The sequence below is a fragment of the Cebidichthys violaceus genome, unplaced genomic scaffold (assembly GCF_023349555.1).
Source record: "Cebidichthys violaceus isolate CVI_PGR_0920_01 unplaced genomic scaffold, fCebVio1.0.p SCAF_13, whole genome shotgun sequence".
NCBI lineage: Eukaryota > Metazoa > Chordata > Actinopteri > Perciformes > Stichaeidae > Cebidichthys > Cebidichthys violaceus.
The window spans coordinates 14,519,721-14,539,862 of record NW_027176296.1 but is presented as its reverse complement, the minus strand read 5'-3'; the positions used below and the strand labels follow the sequence as shown (position 1 = coordinate 14,539,862).

Below are 20,142 nucleotides of genomic sequence, written 5' to 3'. Positions count from 1 at the left end.
GATCATGTTATTGTCATTTATAGGAATGTTTTTTTTTTTTTTTTAAATTATTGGAGAAACTGAAAAAAAAAAAGCTTCATTGCCACAAACTGTGATCACGGAAGGAAGTTATTTTGTAAACAACTATTTACGGGAACTCAAAATCCCACGGCCTCATCGTGCTTTACTTATCTAAATCTGAAGAACTGAGCGTGAAGACGTGTCAAACAGCGTCCTCTGGTCCGTTAATAACAACCACTGGTTCAATCCTGCAAATCGCTATAAGCACATCTAGTGTGCCGTCGTCTCACCTTTCTGCTGTATGTTGGAGAAATTGCACTTTCCCCACCGGATCACTTAAAGCCAGATGTTTTAACTTCTGGAAGAAGAGATAACATTCCTCCGCCTGCAAACCAAAAGTCAAATTCATCGGCAACATAATACTTCCTGCTCAGTTCAGACCCGGGTGTTTTGCTGCTACTGCCTTACTTGTTCTGGTCTGACCGGAGGACAGCGTCAGCTAACTGTAGAATCATGTGTATGTGTAACTGACTACTGACTCAGTTCTCTGGCTCTATGAGCCTCACTGCTTTACATCAACTGTGTGGCTTTCATTCAGCCAAAGTTGTGTTAGTGTGCTTTAATGTTCATCTTACTAGTGATCGGTGTGGTGGGTGGATCGTCGGTAGGCTGTGACCCTTTTTTTTGGTGGTTGTCGGTACAGTTCATAAGAGCAGACACTGTAGAGGTAACTGGGTGGCTTCGTTTCCTCCCCGTCTTTGCAGCACTTTCTAGAAGCGGAGAGATAAGTCTGTGACGGAATCTTTTGAAGGTGACGCGATGCACTTCTTCAGCTTCGGTCAACATCAGGAGGAATCGATCTGTGTTGGCGCTGTATTCTGCAGAACATCGCTTTTGCAACCAAATGATTTTGTGGCTCCAATAAGATGAAGCCTCAAATGATGCTCCTGTGACCTGTAAAGGTTGAACGTGCCTGCAGGTCAACTATGTTTATTATTAAGTTATGTATGTCATGTATGTAAGTCATGTCCTCTGGTTTTAATTTCAGCCCTCTAGCAATATTTCTAGAAACATGTTAAAGCTGTGCGCCCGTCTTTTACCATCTTAATGTGACAAACTCAGTCTGGTGTTAATACATAGAAATCCAATACCTTTATTTTACATTCATACATCTAGAACATTGTACAATAACTTTAATGCAGGTTTTTTTTTTTTTTCTTTTTTTTTTTTAAAAAGCCCAATCCAAAAAACAAGTCCTGAAGATTTACAATGATGAATTTTGCATGTTTTCAGGTCGGTGACAAGCATTTAAAAATATATATACACACACACACACACACACACACACACACACACACACACACACACACACACACATGGGGGAGGGGGGGTATTGGGACAAGTGGTGTCCATGAGTTGTACCTTTTTTAAATAGAGCTGGGCTGAATGGGGGAAGGATTCAGACACCATAGAGAAAGGCACATTGAATACACAGTGTATGTACAAACGAAACCAAAAAAACACACGACTTTACTGTAGGATCTAGAACAATGAGCAAAACTGTAAACCTTCACTTATGGAAAATAAACAAAAACAGAAGTCACATCTATACAAATACACTCAAAGCAAAATATTTTCTTGGTCATAACAAAGCCTCGAAATGCATTTCAACACTTGGATTGGCTCCGCCAGCAGAGAGCAATCCCACAGATATAATTACACAATATGTCACAATATTTATGCCGTTTGCCCACTTCATGTGCGCCGACAACGGTAAGAGAGTACCTCATGCATAACCTCATCAGACAGCAGCTGTCATCTGATATGTTTTCGACTAAATCCAATTACAATGTTTAGTTTTTTTTTCTCCCCTACCTCTTCACATGAATATGGCAACTTGACATGGTGCAACATGTACGTACATCTACGTAAAAAAAAAACGTGTAGACAACTCTGTGCGGCCGCAAATCTGGGAATCTCAAAATATATGTACCACCCGTCGATCAAAATTTTCAATACTTTCAGAAAAGTAAGTTCTCTGATATAAAATACTGTATTTTCAAAAAAACTGATTGTTTACATTCCGTCCTTCTCAACAAAATAAAGCTTTATTTAGGTACCTTCAAAGCTTAGAAACACTCCCAACATACACATATATATATATATATATATACATATATATATATATTCATATCTATATAGAAATAATAAAGTGACTAAGACGCCGCAAGTGGCTCTACGTTCACATGTAGTGGAAACCCGTTTAGAATGGCGTACGCAGCCAATTTATTTGTCTAATGAACACAGTGTGGCACTACAATTTTGGATGATTGTACAAGTTGGGGTCTTTAAATGCCAAGGTCAAGATTGCCGCCCGTAGAAACAGTCCCCTCCCTCCGGCTCAGCACGCCTTCGTCAGGTCGGTGGGCAGGTCCGCCGTCGACATGCGGTACTGGATCTTGGTGTTGGTGATGGCGCCGTGCTTCTGCCGGAGGTGCAGCCGCAGCTGACTCTTGTGGCGGAAGTGCAAGTTGCATTTCTCACACTGAAAAGGAAAGCGGTGCGGCGTTATTTAAAATGGGTGATATTTATATTTTGTTGTTGTTGTTGCGTGAAGTGGAATGCGGCGGGTCAACCTACATGGTAGGGCTTCTCTCCCGTGTGGATGCGCAGGTGGCTCTTCAGCGTCTGCAGGTGACGGAAACGCGTTCCGCAGATCTCGCACGGATATGGCTTCTCACCCGTGTGGATCAACACGTGAGCGCGCAGATGAGCAACCTGAGCGACATCACAAAACAGACACCGATGCAAACTCATCAGACGAGGAGTTCTTTTTACGCAGACGGCCCATTGTATAAAAGCCAAAACCCCCTTAAGAATGTTCTTCTTTCTGATAATGGGTAGTTCTATAAAGCTGGCGATGACTACACACACCCGTAGTTACAGTTCAGAGAGGCGTTTTAGTGCAATTGGCCCATGCAATAGAGGGGGAAAACGTTTTTAAACTGTGGAGGGGTGTTATTACCTGTACAAAACGAGCCCCGCACGTCTCACATTTGTATGGCTTCTCTCCTGAGTGGATGCGAGTGTGAGTCTTGAGGTTAGCTGGTCTGTTAAACTGAGCACCACAGATGTTACAGCGATACGGCTTCTCTCCTGTAAAGCGTATCGGAGAAAAAGAGAAGCGTTAAAATCCAGCAGCGGAAGGAGCGGACGCTTGACAGGAGAGGCAGGTGACTCTTCCGCGTACCCGTGTGGACGGTCTTGTGGCTGGCCAGGTTGCCCTTGTAGCGGAAAGCAGCCTGGCAGCGGTCGCACTTGTATGGCTTGTCGCTGTGCACTTGGAGCATGTGCTGCTTCAGCGCCTCGTCCTCGGCAAACTTGGAGTCGCATTCATTGCAGAAGAATGTCCCGTTTTCTGTCCGGGAGAGAGGAAAGAACGGTCAACCTCTAGTCCAGAATAACGCAGAATCAATTCGTCTTTTAATATCCGCCGACTGAACTCACCGCAACTGGAGTCCGAGTATTCTGAGTGCAGCTCCGCCATGTCCTCCGCTAGGCGGGACCGGGGGGTCTTGGGACACACCTCGGAGTGCTGCGGGGACGGCGTGCCGCAGGACGAGCAGTTCAGCCGGCTCAGGTAGTGTGGAGGGGGGCCGTCGCCGTTCCTCAGTGAACCCTCCAGTGCGCTGTGGACCCAAAAAACACAACGCATACTTGAGTCAGATGTAAACAAATATTTATAATCGCATGTAATTCCAAATTAAGTTCCCTAAAATTATCCTGGATTATAGAAAACAAAAGAATAAAAAAAACATCCTTCCTTCCTCCTAAAAACTTGACATTTACTTGTTGCACTTAAGCAAAAAATATATAGAAAACCAACTACTCTCACCTGTTGATGATGTTGTTGAGACGACTAGCCTGGGGAACAGGTAGGTCCTCGCTGTGATCGCTGCTCTTGCTTGTGGCTTGCGGGTCGAGGTTCTCCGAGTCGCTGGGGTGGAGGTAGGGCTGCAGGCCGAGGCGCTGAGGTGAACGGAGCCCGGGGTCCCGCAGCCCCGCCTCCTCTTCCTTCGCGCTCTGATTCAGCACGATGAACTTGTACTTCTTCCAGTTGCGGGACTTGGGCTCCTGCGTTCCTTGCGGAGCCTGAACGCCGCCGGCTTGGGACAGGCCGGCGTTCTTGCTGCTGCTCGACTCCGTCGGGGAGTTGGGCTGGCAGTCTGATTTGAGGGGGCTCTGCGGGCTGCTCATGAGGCCCTTGCGTCCAGCGGAGGAGATCCCCAGCGGGTAGTGGTGATGGACCAGGTCCTCCTCCGCCTGGGGGGCGTGATCCTTTACCGAGTCTCTCTGGTGCTCCAGGGTCAACACGGGAAACGCACGCTTCCTGGTGCCGAGAGCGATGGACTGGCCGACCCCCTCGTGGCTCTCCCGCCGCATCTCGTCGTCCCTCCCTAGCTCCCTGGAAGCGTAGGTGGTGGAGTGAATGATGCCGGAGGAGCCGGCGCCAACCGCCCTGGTGTATTCCGCCCGGATGATGTTGGCACTCTCGTGCGGAGAGCAGTGCTTGTGGTGGATGCCGCTCTTAGGGAGGTCGGCGAAAGCGTTTTTGGCGTCGGTCAGCTTGCAGAGAGGGAAAGGGAATCCTGGCATGGGAAACTGCCCGTAGAGATGGTAGTTGCTGGGGGTGCTGACCCCGTTGAACATGTTTGAGCCGTAGGGCCTCCCGTCCCTGAACGGAGCCACGCGGCTGTGCAAACTGTCGACGACATCGTGGGGCCGGTAAGCATGGACATCCTGAGGTAAGACCAAGGGACTGACCAAGAACTCGTCTCTGGGCAGCTTAACTGACGGATCACTGTGGAAAGAAGGAGAAGGGTTAAAAAAAATACCTCGACAAAATGGACAAACGGTGAATTTGACGGCTGCAACGGAAGCTTATTCCGCCAACCTGGATTTGATGAATCTGTGGCAGGTGTCCACGACATGGTCCATCTGCAGGTAGATGGCCGTGTTCATGATGGCCATGATCAGACTCTCCTTTAGCGTGAGGCGGGAGGTGTACATGAACTCCAGCAGGATGGCGAAGCCCTCCGGGTCCACCTTTGGGTCCAGACTGATGGCGTTTAGGTTGCACTTGTGGGAGTCTGTGAAGATGCTGTAAAACAGCCCACTGCAGCCACGCAAAGGTAAAGAAACAAAGATCAGTGTCACTTCATCTCTAAACTGCGGGAGGACAAATTGGCTCACGTTAAACGGAAGAACACGCACCTGCAAGCCATGAGAACCGTCTTGTGCGCACGAAACTGCTGCCTGTTAACCAAGATGGTGACGTCGGTGAGAATATCTCTGCTACGCAGCCGGTTCAGGTTGAGCAGGACATCACTTGCATGGCGTGTGAACTGTATGCAGCTGTCTGCTGCGCAAGCCATTTTGTCAAGTTCTGCAAAATAAAAAAAAATAAAAAGATTATTTCACACACACACAAAAGAAATAGTGCCCTGGCGAGTCAACGCCACAATCCACCCCTTTGTGTCACTGCATACAGGTCATCTTTAAGTGGATCCATTTGGCTGAATTTATGATTGAACCTCACAAAGTCTTCATCAGTGTGGCAGACTCACAAACAGATACCGCCGGTCCTCCAGAAGGCGGCGCCATTTATTAAATAAACACCGTCTAGACATTTAAATTTCAACCTTTTGGAATCATTTCTCTCCCCCTCACTTTCTCTCCTTCTAGACCACCGGTTGTCAAGTCAATACAACAAATGAAGATGAAAGGACGTTTGGATCATATTCCAAACAGACTAATGTATTCATGATATCATCTTGTAATAACATTATTTAAAAAAAAAAAAAAAAAAAAAAAAAAAAAAAAAAAAGAATTCTCGGAAATACAAAAATACTGACTCCGTTGTTTATAATTAAATAAAAAAAAAAATAGGTCTTATTAAAAAAACAAAAAAACGCCATTAGATGTCCTGTGTACGATTTTAAAACCCATTATTTGGCTTTTTTGTATCACATCAGAAGGAGCATCAACTCGCTCTGTCCACTTATTTCTCTGGATTCAGAAACAGGAGAAAAGTTGAGTCTCTGTCTTCAGCGCGGCGGGGTCGTGTTTTTAACTCGGCTCACTGAGAACCAGCCGATTCAAGAAGGAAAACACTTTCAACAAGCAGCTCACTTATTACTGCAAACTTTTTTTTTTCTTTTCATTTTTTGCCACACAAATAACGCCCAAACTATAAGCTATAAATGTTCATTTCAACCGCAGGATGTCCTCGATTGAATCTCCGCTACAGACTGCTGGTTGGAGCCTACAAGTGATGTGTCCCTGTTTGCTGATCAGACCTGTGACAGCGTGTTGTTGTGAAGCCCAGCAGCGCGCACTGCTCGCGCATTCTTTTTGTGCTGTAGTGCCTTTCTAGGTCAATTACTTTGAAGCGGGTGATAACTATGATTTAACTAACTCAGGGCGGAATTGGCTTTGTAACACGCGCGCGAGGATTTATGACGCTATTTTCAAGTGGATGTGAAGTCTGTAACTGGACACGTCCGAAAATAGAAGCAGAGAACAGCCTAAATATACTCTGATCAAAAAAAAAAATGACCTCAAAGTTGGGGTCAAACAAGCAGTTATTGTTTCAGAAACAATTACGTTTTCACATGAATTAAGTGATTTACGTTTAGCTTTAACTTCAATCTGCCCCATCACAGTTTTGCTCATCAAAATGACAGCACGCGTATTTCTGTGAGCCCGAATAGCGGGTCTTCGTTCCATCTCTGATGTCAGTACATTTTATGGACCTAAACACGGTCTGATTGGACCTGTTCCTGCGCGTGAACACCGTCTAACCGAAACTCTCGAGTCCGTGACAGAAATACCACTTTGCATGGAGCCAACTCTGAGCGCATCTCCTGTAAAAAAAACAGTTCAACTTGGTGTAGTCAGGAGAGCGAGCTCATCACGCAGCGCGGTGTCACGGTGGAAACGCAACTTGGTGCGACGACGTGTCTTGAAGCCTCTGCCGTGGAAAAAAAAAACAACCACACACACACGCTGATGTTTCCGGCACAATGTTACGGTAACAAGGGGGCTTGTTTGGCGCAGCCCTTTTTGCGCTCCAGTGGAGCAAATTAGCGTCGTAGCGACCGCGAAGTAACAAATACATCCTGAACCCGAGGCTGCCATGCTGCCAGCAAAGTTTGTCTGACAGCGCGCGCGAGCCGCCGCCACCGCCACACGGCTGTGTTGACACTTGAACGTACAAAGTAGCATTAAAATCAGAGCGAGTTTAAAAGCAGAGTGCTGCCCTCACACCGACACCTCTGTCCGCACGAGAGCCGTGTACGCGGGCTCTGGACACCGCTCAAAACCCTAATTCCCCCCTCGGTGTAACGTTCGTAAACCGAGCGTTATTACAGCTTCACAACATGACTCTGGGTCCGTGCGGCATGGGGACGCTACAGCGCGCGGAGGCAGGCTGCTGTCCGTCCCGCTGGTTCAAACGCGGCAGCGCAGCGCGAGGCAGATGATCTGTCAAGAGAGCCGCGCGCTGGCTGTCACTGCGGGAGCCACTTCAGAGTTTCGACTCTGCACTGTTTAAACTGCCAGCAGACACCAGTCACACACAGCCCCGGCTTCACAAACACTCAAACAGCACAAACGGACAAATAGCTCTGTCTAAAACATCAGCAGCACACAGTAGATAACAACTTCGCGCCAAATTAGAGGCAAAAAAGGAATTTAAAAAATCACCTGGTAGCGCTTTCCTAGAAACTTCTTGCATCACCACTTCTAAGAACCCCAGTTCTAAGAATCAGACGAGCTCAATTCTCGGAATTTGAGCCCGAGACCGTACCACTTTCCCGTAGCAGGGGTGTGACGTTTTTTTCCCTCGCCGTGAAAACAACTAATTTCCAAAGGTGTTATCTTAACGCGTTTTGCGCATAGCGGTTTTTACAGCAAACACTGCTCAAATCAAGCGTTTATATGCACACAAATGTGAATTATTTTGTAAAATATTGCAGGGAATTGTTTAATAGTGATCCAACACCCCCCCTGCGTTTGGTTTAATCCACAGTCACAGGACGTAGAGCCGGCGACGTCACGAGTTTCTTAAACCCAGCCCCCGAAATACTGAGAACTAATTTATATTCCGTGATTTAAGCAATGTGTCGTCTCGTTGCCGATTCGTCGCATTGAACACACCGACCCTACATGTAGCCTACAGCACACAGACCGACATCTTAATTAGGCACACGCGGACAGGTCGATGTGACAGCTCGAGCTGTTCCTTTTTTTTTTTTTTTTTTTTGGTAGCCAGATTTCCTGCAGGTACGCTGACTTCATAGATGGAGAATACTGCGAATCACCATCGGGGGTTTGTTGAAAAAGGAAAGCTTTAATAGATTTATTATTATAGGCAGTCAGTTGAGCGCGCGCGCCTGTGTGTGTGGATGTGATTGTGAAGCGGTTGTGGTGTTTCGGTTGATGTCGTGCATGGTGTAGATCGGTACTTGTCAGGTCCAGTTGTATCCTCTCATCTGCGCACATAACGGTTTAATACATTAGCTCTATGACCGCTGTTGTGTTAAAGCGCCGGTGTTTTTTTCGTACAGTAGATGACATTAGGATTTGATCTAATTGTAGGTGCGATCTGCTGCCTGATATTCTAACTTCATGATTATGGGAAACTTGTTGCATGAAAGCGAGCGCAATCTTAAAAACACGACATGAGCCAAGGATGTGTAGCCTGCAGTCTAGCCCTGGTTATAATTTAGAATCAGACATGTGGGTTTGATTTCAGGTTATTAATGTTTAAAAGGCCGTGATGGATATCGCTACAGACGACGTCGTGGTGTGTTTGCTGCTATATTATCATGTGCCTTTGTAACCCACTTGGCACAGTTAGACGGACGTCAGCCTCTCGTTATGTGGACTTTTCTTTTGGAAGTGTTTGCGATTGGAAGAGGAGGGCGCCCGTGTAATAATGTCAGATGATGTGAACACTTAACAAAATACATTGCTCATTGAAATGCAAAGTGAAAGTTTCCTGGAAAATGAATTGAATGCATTGCTGTGATTTATTTTTTATTTTTTGTTGGACTCCCTCCTTACCATTTCATTTGAGACATGTGTACTCCCTGTTGCATCATTTCTCAGAGTTGAGAATAAACAGTATTTTTTTTTTTTTTTTTTACTTTTCAGCTTACTAGTGTTACTTCATGCTCTTTTAGTTAGAAAAGTCTCACCAGCCAGGCTTTGTCTTTTTTTTTTTTTGGCACAGAAGAGAAGTTGAACCGTGTAGTTTTGTTTCTTCCCTGCGTGTAAAATGAGAACTGGTGTGAATATGCGTATCTCTTTTTCATAGGCGGTTCACGATGCCCGGTTTAGGGGGACGCGCGCTGCTTGACAGCATCTGAATAGCCGTATTCATTTCATGAGTTTGTGGGCAAGGGTTCACTCTCGGTGACTCACCTTGGAAACTTTGCTTGTGGTGATTCCAGACCACTGACTCCCCGTCTTTTCTCATCCCGCTCACCCCTTGGCACAGGAGCAGCATTTGCTGAGCTGGTGGCACACGACAAAGACAAAGTTTACACAAGTCATTAGAAGATGTATTAGTGTGCAGCGCAACAGCGGAAGTACACACTCTTATAACGCTCCCTTTATCTTTGGTGTCGTTGTAATGTCGCAGAAATAACACACAGGAACTCCGGTTGGATTTAAATGCTCCAATGGCACTACATCAATGAAATATTGTAATGATTAGGTTGATATTCATGTCATGTGAAGATCAGCCTTGTCATCTGTATTCGATTATATTTTATTTTTTGGTAAACATCCACAATGGGACCTTTAATACCTCCACACCTATTGATCGTTATTTATTGGCTCAGGTCTTTGAGGATTATGTCTCTCTTGAACGCATAGTTTTGTTTTGATGAACAAGAACGCAGAACTTATAACCGAAAATATTTGTGTTAAATTATTTTCCTCTTAATATGGAGATGTTCCTCTGTTTTTGAGAGAGATTTGAAAAAAAAATCTCTAAAATCCCTTAGATCTATATATCTAAGGGATAGTATATATCTAGAATATATACTTGATGCCAGTGTTATAACATTATATTAGTGCTATGGAGTTTGATCAGGGACATTAGAGCAGCCTGTCACTATTACACACCACACTGTAATACAGCCCTTGTTTAACTTTTGATTTAACCCTTCACATGACGCCACACTCCACTGTAATGTAACCCACATTTTCTCCCCCGCGGATCGCCCGAGCATCCGCACATCTGGATCCGGCATCCCACTAAAAAAAAAAAAAAAAAAACACTCCAGGTGTTTACAAACCATTGGGAGGAGGAGAGGAGAGGAAAAAAAGAAAAGAAAAAAAAAGTCTCCAAAAATAATTAAGACGCGCGCTTTCACAGCAACCCTCCGATTCAGCACTGCCAAATAAAGACTGCGTTGAGCTCCAAACAAAGAGCAGCGTCAACTTTATTCCAATCCACTTGGGGGATGTTTAAGGCGGCTCCGGCGCGGTTATGCATAATGCACGGCCGTAAAGCATCCAGGAGTTGGGAGAGAGATGTGTAATTTAACCGAGGCCCCATGCTGTGCCCGGCTATAGAGGGATGAGATAATTACCGCAAATCCTTGGCAGACTTTTACTCCACCGATTCCTAGCTAAAAAAACAAAACAACATAAATGACCCACTTACGGAGAGCGCAGGGCAGCTGATCGATATCGGTCTGTCTAAAGTGATCGGCACATTTTCCCATTATGAACGGGCCGCACGATTTACCAGCGGGTCATGGTGTTACAGGGTCGCCGATCAGGGACAATCCCAGCCGAAGCAGGTTTGTGACAGTGATCCAAGCACCAGCTGCACATTAAAAAAAGAAGGAGCCTGATAGAGTGTGAAGACATCTCTAAAGCCGTATCATTGCCTACACTCGGTGCACGATGGGTCATTGAATAGAAAATGCCCACTGACAAAAGCCCCGAGGCCCGGAGGTTGCCTCACTCCTTTTTCTTTTTTTTTTCCTTTTTTTTTTTTCTTCTTCATAAACTGCACACTTTTGTCTCGTTTCACAGCAAATTTCTGCCAACTTCAGTGTTCATTGTCAGCAAAGATGTGAGTGTGGAGTTTTGTTCTGAGAGGCATGATGCAACCGCGCTGTAACACCAAACAGATAATGCTGTTAGCTACAGAGGTCTTTTTTAGTTCCCTTTCTTTAAAAGAATTTTCTTCTTGTATTGTTAAGTTTCACTTACTTTTTTCTTTTTTCTTTTTTAACTCCGTGCATCCCAAAAGCATTTTTCTTCTTCTTTTGTCCACAACAAAGTCTCACTTTGTCAAACACCTTTCCCTACTGCAGCTCTACACTAAAAGAAATCTATGGAAAGGCTATATGCCTGTTTAAAAGAAGGTTTGTTCCTCCGTCTTAGCGTATGTATTTATGCATTTTCCTTGATCGTCTATTTGTGCAGAAGACAAATGACATGCATAATTTATAACGTCAGTTAAAGAACACGACGTGTAATAATAAATAGACGCGGTGAAGAATTCACTGATGCCACATCAAAAGGTTTTTTTCGGAGCAGGTAATGATGAGAGCACTTTACTTGGAAGCTTGCCTCTTGCTTTTCTTTTCTTTTCTTTTTCTTTCTTTTTTAATTAACAGGCAAACTGGCAAGTTCCACTCTGACATGAAATCATGTGTTTTGCAACAAAGCGGCTGCACGTCTCCGCACTGACACACTCCAGGTTTGAAAGACGGCTTTCATCCCACTTGACGGGGTTAAGGCGAGCCACGACAGCCAAAGACACCTTTTTTTTTTTTTTTTTTCCGTGCACCGGTCAATTTAGAGATTTTGGGCTGTTTTGCTTCCATGACACATCTTCTTTCAGACTAGTAGAAATAAAACATCCAAAACACACATTCAGGTGTTTATTTCACTGCTTTGTCTGTCTGCGTCTGATTTCTTCTAAATTCACCAAAAAGGTGAACACATAATAATGCCTCATTTATATATTTAAACATAACTTTTCAGAAAACTTGTAATACAGAAATGAATTCTCTTAACATCTGGGAAAGTTTCATAGTGATCTCTGCTCGTGACATTTTTACCATATTCACCTGGAGTCTCTTCATTTTACAAAACATATCTTTAAAGGTTGTTTTCTCGAAATATGTTTTTTCTCACACTCTGACCCAGAAATCTCCACATCAGCATCTCTGACATAAAACTTTACACTTTCATTCACATCTATATTCTACATATATATCTTATATTCTATATATTATATTCTGAAGGTTGTTACTGAGGGGTTTGTTCATATATCACTCATAGCTTGATTTGCACAACATTTTATGCCTAAAAACATGTCTAAAATTGTTTAGTTTTTGAATGGCAGTCGACAGTATTTCCTGATGTTTGCAGTGACACAAAGAGATGTCCTAATTCCCCTCTATTAAAAACCTTTGACTCTAATAAGTTGACAAAATCAAACAAGAATTTGTGAACCTGGCTTCACGCGATGTGCAGATTTCTGCTCTGGAAATGTATTCAGATGCATGCATATTTAATGAGATTCTTCCTCATTTGCATGTATAAACACACCATTTCAGGAAAACGTGTTGTACAAAAAGCAATTGTCTAAAGGTAAGTAAACAGCTGGGGAAGTTTCACGGTGTAAACCTGGAGCGTCTCTCCTTCAGCACACGCAGGAAGATCACCAGCAGCAGTGAACAATAGAGGTTCACACTTCTCTAACAGGAGTCATGTGCTGCTGTTAATATCGTTGTGTAAAGTGTGAATTCTTTCGGTTGTTTCCCTCTTTCTGAATACTTTAATCATCTACTTGAAAGTTCTGCATGTGTCGTAAAGCAGCATTAGCAACAGAGCGGTCAGCTCCGGCGGTCAATGACGACATGCGAAGGCTTCCTGTTTCCTATTCTGCTTCATCAGTTATGTCAAAAAGAAAAAAAAAAATACACTCGCCAAGTAAAGAAAGCAACAACTTTGGAGTAACTTTCTGCAGCGTAGATAACCTTGAGTTCAGCGGCTCGCTTGTGCAAGCTGTACGCGCTGAGGTTAGAGGCGCGTTCGTGGGCTAGAATTCCAATTTGGTGGAAATCAAAGCATGTAGATTCGGGACTCTCTCTCTCTCTCTCTCAAGGCCGGCTGAGAGCGGCCGCCAGGAATGCAGGCCGGCGGAGTCTGTGGAATTTTCCACGCATTCCAGAAACGGTCGCTCGCCAGTGTGCCATCTGCTGGGTGATGGGTGGGTTACTTCCACAGAGCACGGGCAGATGTGTGGCGTGTGCGATAGCTGCACAAGTAGCACACGAGCCTTCACCACCGTCCTCCTCATCACACGCAGGAGATCCGAGAGCACACGAGGAAGGGCTTCTCGGACTTTGGGACAACATCTGCACTGATTGGCTTTCAAAGCCCGCGTTATGTGTCCGTACCAGGGGTTCAGCTCGGTGTCTCCACTCTCGCTGATGAGAAGCTCTCGAGCGGTAAACAAGTGGGTCTTATTTCTCTGCACCACCCTCAGTAATGATCCAATAAGAATCGTCCGTCTGAATCAACCCCTCTTTTCTGTCACAACACCTATTAGTTAGTATCAGGCTGTAGATCTGGATGTGTGTGTGTGTGTGTGTGTGTGTGTGTGTGTGTGTGTGTGTGTGTGTGTGTTGGCTCCTTCTGCTCTTTTCTTTTTTTTCTTTGGTTTCAGGAACAAGCATTCTCCTGCTTACAGGAGAATGTAAACTATTTTAAAGGGACAGTTCACCCCGAAAAAGACGTACCTGTAGTGAGAGGCACTATGGTTGGAAGAAAATAGTTCCTCCATGAAAGTGCTCACAACAAGGTGTGTGGATTATCTTGAGTAACCGGGTCATGGCGCTTTGAGCACCACAAGCCAAGCTCCATATGGATCCGTTATACTGGAGAGAAGGCCGATATCTCCAAAACTAGGAAACTCACACCAAAGCAATCTAGATTGATAAATAGCACTACAGGTAAGAGGAAAAATCAGTTTTTAGTTTTGGGGGTGAACTGTCCCTTTTTAAATAGTGTAAATATTTCAAATGGTTCGTCAAAAGAAATGAATAATCGGTCGAAATAACTATCTAAAATTCTGTCAGAAACAGGTGAAATAGTTAGCTGAGAGTATCGCACAAATTAATACTTAAGAAACTAAAGTAATAGAGAAACTGTTGAAGTTATTAGCTAAATCTCATGGATAAATGGTGAAAAGATTCAGCTTGGTGGTAGTAAGAATGCAAGCTGGACCAAATTGACGACAAGAATGAAACAATGAGATCATATTTGATAAATCTTATAATAGTATACGTGTCTATCTCAGTTGTATCTATGCACAATGACCTGCTCAGATGCTCAAAGACTGTTTCAGCAGATTCATTTCTCTCTGCGATTGAACACGGTTGGGACGTTGTTCAGCTCTGTGTTTTTCCTGCTTGGTCACCTTTTTTTTTTTCTTTTTTTTTTTTTTTTCCAGAAACAGCACCCAGTCATTTTAAGGGTCTCACATTGCCGCTGATGCGGGTGTGACGCGTCCTTATACGTGAGGAAACAAAACAGAGCGCGCATAAACTCTTCATTTGCACTGTTTAGGCAATACAGGGGACTCGTCCTCTGTATTTCCACTGCACAGGTGGAATCTGTCAACATGTTTACGGCGACGTCAACCATAAAGGCCACCGAACCAGTTTCACTTCTTGGCATCCACTGGACTGATTACTCACGAGCACTATATGAATCCGGAATATAGAAGCAAAACATCATCAGGGGTTGTAGAAAGTCATTTCTCTACTTCTCTCTCTCTCTCTCTCTCTCTCTCTCTCTCTCTCTCTCTCTCTCTCTCTCTCTCTCTCTCTCTCTCTCTCTCTCTCTGTTTTGCCCCTTTTCTCTCCGGCCCTGTTTCGCTTTCAACTATATCAAATTCTGTGACATTGCACCCACTGCCAGGTCAAAGTGGCAGCCTGCATCTATAGTGGCAACTGCTGATACTGGCCTGCAGGGCTGGTAGCACATCCAGCACCTGCAGCTCTCTCCGTCTCCACGGCCGCTGCGTTGGAATAGTATATATAATATGTAATGTGATTCTGGGTAGAGCATTGTTACACGTCTTTGGAAACACTTGAGAGGTCAAGTCCAGTGCTGCTGAGATTGTCATGATTTCATGTAACGAGAGGAATCTGGCATTAGCCCTCAGTGTAGAGATCATCATCAAGCGTTCACAGCCTCCATTAATGTATAGGTGTGTTTTCATGTCAGCTTTCTTTTTTTTTTTTTTTTTTTTTTTTTGTTGGGTTTCCTCCAGCCAAAGCAGTAAATGGATTTAAATCCAACATGGAAACATGGGATTGGGGAGGATGAAAGCAATCCCACCAAGCCCCAGAAGTCAACTTTACAAAAAAAAAAAAAAAACTCTGGGTACTGACATGGATTCAGGAAGAGATCATTCAAACATTTGAATGAAATATTAAAGAAAATATATGCATAATGCATAAAACGCACGAGTACATTTAAATTGTTAATTTGCAAACAAAGAAAGTATCATTTAAAAAAAAAGAAATACCCTTTCTCCCTCCTTTATTTTACCCCAATTTCGGAATAATCTGTGTTAGTTTTGCTTAAAATGTATCATTTCTGATTGAATTTTCTTCTTTCTCTTGTCAGCGCCCACAGCCTTTATTTCATGAAGCCAGACGGCGCTTTCTCTCCCTCTAAATTCTGGAAAACCTCCCACTCTTTATGTTTGCTAGAAACAAATCAACTCCCATAACCACCGGGCCTCATTAATCTGCATTTGCGCACGTTTGAAATGAAGAAATGAGAATATCCGTATATATATACTGTATATATATATATTTTTTTTTTTTGGTTACGTTTCACTCCTACTAATGTATCACAGTCAACAGCCACTGCATCCCCTCAGTGCTTTCATTAAAAGTAAGACCCAGGAAATGCCAGGTGGAAGTGGCGACGCACAGACAGCAGAGTGACACCTCCTGCTCTCGACACCTCGGCTTAATTGTTATCTGTTCTGCATCTTTCGTTCATACAGTCTTTCGGTGGTACGTAACAGAACATTTTGTGCAAAGATCAAAAAGATCACTCGCATCCTGTTCCTTGGCTTGAGGTGAACACATGCTTTTTTTTTTTTACATACTGTAGATAAACCTGTGAGGACATTGCTTATTGCATGCGGTACTCCTATTTGCCTTTCGGATGTCAGTTGTTTTATCACGATAAAACAACTGACGCCCCCTCCCCCCCCCGTGAGCGCTGCTTTGCATGCACGCTCGCCCTCGTTAACGTTGTGAACGAGCAAGTGCATTGATTTGATGTCTGAGATTAGCTGACCCTCATAAAGCCGGTGTGGAACTATAATGATTTGTTTCAGCGCAGCAGCGAGCGAGCCGGTGTCTCTGGCCTTTGTGTGTGGAGGAATGGGTTTAGCTGTCACTCATCCTGTGGATGCAGTTTGGTACAAAAGAATGTGAACAAGTGACACAATATGATGTGGTGTTTGATGTACTCAAATGATGTATTTCTAGGATATGTGCATTTAATTGCTTTACTGCAAAGAAAAAAAGTCTCATGTCCTTGTGACAATATATGACAAGAACCGGAAATATAGAAATCCAAAATCACATGTCATGTCAAGTTTCCCAAATGTTAATATCAATTTAATTCAAGGTTTTGTCATTATGCTCCACATTCATTTATCTTGCCGGCATTGATCGACTTGAGATGCGAAGGTGTTGAGGAACGGAAGAAAGAAGTCTCACCTTTTTTCTGCTGGAAGGAGTGAGGCATGATGGGATCTGTAGTGTGGGGGAAATCGAGAGGAAGCGCTGCGCCTTTGAACTCAAAAAAAAAAAGCCGTGAGCCCAGTTCAGGAAGCGACGAGGGCCTCTTCTGCAGAACCAAAAAGTCTTCCTCGGCGAGCAGGCGCCAGAGATCAGTCAACTTTTTCTATGTTAAGATCCAGAGCATCGACACAACACTAAGTCGCTGGACGTTCCAGGATGCGGAGTCTGAACTGGTACCCGAGCCTCCTCCTCCTCCCGAGTGGCAGCCAGAGCTGGGTGGGGGGGTGGGGGTGGTGCCTTCAGTGCAAAAGGGCACGGAGTCTGTATCTGGCGGTGGCGGAGCAGCTCTGGCGGAGCCTCATGTCTGTCAGCGTTCAGCAGGATTGGGAGCGCTCGTGGGAAAGGCGGGCACGGCAGCGGGGCTGGAGTGAGTCAAGTCGACTGAGCGCGCTCCGACGTTAGCGAGCCGGGTCCACAGGGCATCTCCGGCTCTCTGAGCTGATAGGCCGCCTGCGCTCTAGCGTTCATTGATTGTGGCGCTCCACTTTTCCACGAATGCTAAAAACCGTGGGGCAGGCTCGGTTTTTTGGAGTGGGTGGGGGGGGGAGAAAAAAAGAGGAAGAAGAGATTAAACAGCCTGTAAAATAATCCCAGTTTTCCTATATATAATTCATTTGAACGAAGAGTCTAAAATCCCATTAAGCCACAGGAGCGCAAGCCATAGACCAGCAGTGCCTTTAATGTGGAGGAACTCTTGGAGCTCATGCCATCTGCCAGATTAGACTCTTTTTTTCATATACGGCAATGACACATTGTTTTATAAACAGAGATTTTATACAACAAACATTTCAGTGTCCTGGAGCATTAATCTACCTAAGCTTATCTCAATCCATGGAACTAGATATTGCTCTTTATAACTTGTCTGCTGGAAGGGGGTGGGTGGGTATAGGGGTTTATTACATCACACCAGCTGTCACTTCAACCTGGCACAGCCAATAGGAAGGTCAGCAATGTGGCAGCCACAGAGGAAATTAGGGAGGAAAATCCTGAAAACAGGGAAGCAACATTTGGGAGGGAAACTGCTTTGTTGCTGTGTTTCTTTTTTTTTTTTTTTTTTTTTTTGGTGGCAATATCAAATAATTAGTGTAGAGCTGCATGTTATAATAATAAAAACAAATTCACCAGTGATAATGCACTTTTCTGCGCGTGAATCCATAGTGGTAATGTAAGAGCATCAGTGTGTAATCGCTGGCGACACCTGATGTTGATGAAATGAATACACCGCATAGGTGCAGCGGCATGGCTCGTCATCACAGGTAAATAAGAGGCTGATCGAATAAAGACTCACTCATAAAGGAGCAAACACGAAGAGGGGGGTAATGAGATATTATATGCATTCACGGGTGTATGACAGATCTGTACAGTATGTTCGTCGCAGCCTCGGGATAATCCATTTGGATGAGTGGGACTAAAAGTCAGCCAATCCCGCCCAAAAAGCCAAATTAGGCCCAGCACATATCCATCATATTTCAGAATAAAGCGGCCCCCTAACAATCTGAGCTCTTGGGATGGATGGATGGAAAGGGGGGGGGGGGGCGGGGGGGACGGTGAGCCCTGGGATCTGTGTGATCCAGGGATAAACTCCTCGTGAAGAAGCTTAGACCTCTGGACTGACACACAAATGAAAGCCAACAACAGGTCACAGCGCCTCAGAGGGGTAAACAAAACAAAAAAAGAAAACTTTGATTGCTGTGTTGTCTCTCTCTTGCTGTCACCGGCAGCCACGGCAACAAGGCAGAAGGAACCTGAAAATGAATGACAATATAGAGACATCAAGACCCCCCCCCCCCCCCTCCCCCCCCCCCTCCCCGGTCTCTCCCCTGCTCTGCGGGGCTTATAAGAGGATGGCTTCTACAGAGCAGCGTATGAGTGACCTTAATCATCAGAGGGATATTTGGGTTTTATTCGGCCGCGGCCGCCATCGTATGTGTTTGACTGGCAAGCGTAAAGAATTTTGGGAGGGGGGGGGGGCAAGGTCGGTGTAATCCATATCATCCCGTTACAGAGGCTCTGCTGCCGTCGGCCCCCGGGGGCCAAACAGCGGCAAACGCTTTTTTAAAAAAAAAAAATGTTGATAACGATGTCGGATTAATGCTGTCGTCTGATGTAATTTCGACCCGCATCAAATTAACAAAAGAGGGATCAACCATATGTAAAATAAAATTTACAAAGGGGATTTCTAGATGCAAACTTGATTTCATAAAAGTGTTTATTTTTTTCAAAAGCCCAGACCGACTTCATTTTTCTGGCTTGGCCTTTTCCCCCTTGGAAATAGAAGATTCACAGCATCCTCGTCTCTACAGCATGCCTCGCAGTAATTCACATCAACTGTCTGACAACAAAACAAAAGAACAATGTCTGGAAGTTGAAAATAGTGACCCTCCACTGTTTGCAGAGGAATTCAAAATCTACTTTTTTTTTTTTTGTTTAGGAAAAACGAAACAAATTTTTTTTAAATGTGGCCCTATCAAGTAATAATAATAATACATTTCATTTGTATAGCGCTTTAAAAGGTATTTCAAAGGCACTTTACATGGTAAAAACAGAAACTGTGTCGGCAATAAAACAAAATAAACAAGGCAGAGAGATGACGTTATAAAAGCAAGAAACAAAACAAAAGCATACATAACCATCACAGGTTTACAGCACATTTCAACAACCTGCATCGGTGCAGTTTCCTGGAGCGTCTCCAGGTCGTCCGTGCGCACGATAACCTTTGCGAGGCAGTCGACTGCGGGTAATTATCACATCAGAGGAGGATAATGCTTCCTTGTCATTATCACTTACCTGCTATCGCGTAGATCTGTAATCTAGCTCCACTACGAGCCCTTTGTTGTGCCAACACGGAGCTCCCCGGTACCCACGGCGGCTGCTATCAGCTCCAATAAAGGTCACAAGTGCCTAATCTCGTGCTTTGCATTAGCTGGCATTTATGGAGTGAAGAGAAACTGCACTTCTGAGAGAGACAGACTGTACGACGGATGATTCAAAGTGACAGCTTTGTCACGGGCGTTCCAGGATTGTCTTTCTTCAGCGAAACACCGTATAGTCTGTGGGTGTTCGGGAAGTGGGATCTTCAGTATCAGGAATGAAATGGGCCCGAGGCGTTCGGGTGCGATGTTTCATTGTGTCGGTATTCTAGTTCACGATGATCTATAGAAAGTTGATACCTGCGAGAACCAATATTCAAAGACAGAAAGAT

The 20,142-nt window shown here is 44.5% G+C and overlaps 1 protein-coding gene across 2 annotated transcripts; it reads right to left on the bottom strand.

Moving 5' to 3' along the window:
- Nucleotides 1–1,129: 1,129 nt before the first annotated feature.
- bcl6aa (BCL6A transcription repressor a) lies at nucleotides 1,130–16,937 on the bottom strand. Of its 2 annotated transcripts, XM_068707849.1 has the most exons (10): nucleotides 16,857–16,937; nucleotides 9,490–9,582; nucleotides 5,275–5,446; nucleotides 4,955–5,176; nucleotides 3,896–4,861; nucleotides 3,508–3,689; nucleotides 3,251–3,418; nucleotides 3,026–3,156; nucleotides 2,641–2,778; nucleotides 1,130–2,545 (listed from the first exon to the last, which is right to left on the bottom strand). In XM_068707849.1, exons 1-10 carry the CDS (start codon nucleotides 16,882–16,884, stop codon nucleotides 2,402–2,404), a joined length of 2,244 nt encoding a protein of 747 aa, XP_068563950.1. In that variant the 5' UTR covers nucleotides 16,885–16,937; the 3' UTR covers nucleotides 1,130–2,401. The 2 variants fall into 2 exon arrangements, with proteins under 2 accessions (XP_068563950.1, XP_068563952.1); XM_068707851.1 differs by lacking the exons at nucleotides 9,490–9,582; nucleotides 16,857–16,937 and adding an exon at nucleotides 7,768–7,820.
- Nucleotides 16,938–20,142: the final 3,205 nt, after the last annotated feature.

What these genes read in the sequence shown, in the direction of transcription:
- bcl6aa (XM_068707849.1), bottom strand. Translation starts at nt 16,884, where the DNA reads ATGCCTCACTCCTTCCAGCAGAAAAAAG. An exon ending in CTCCTTCCAGCAGAAAAAAG is followed by an intron (nt 9,583 to 16,856) that starts GTGAGACTTCTT and finishes GTGTGCCACCAG; the next exon opens with CTCAGCAAATGCTGCTCCTG. An exon ending in ACGGTTCTCATGGCTTGCAG is followed by an intron (nt 5,177 to 5,274) that starts GTGCGTGTTCTT and finishes GCGTGGCTGCAG; the next exon opens with TGGGCTGTTTTACAGCATCT.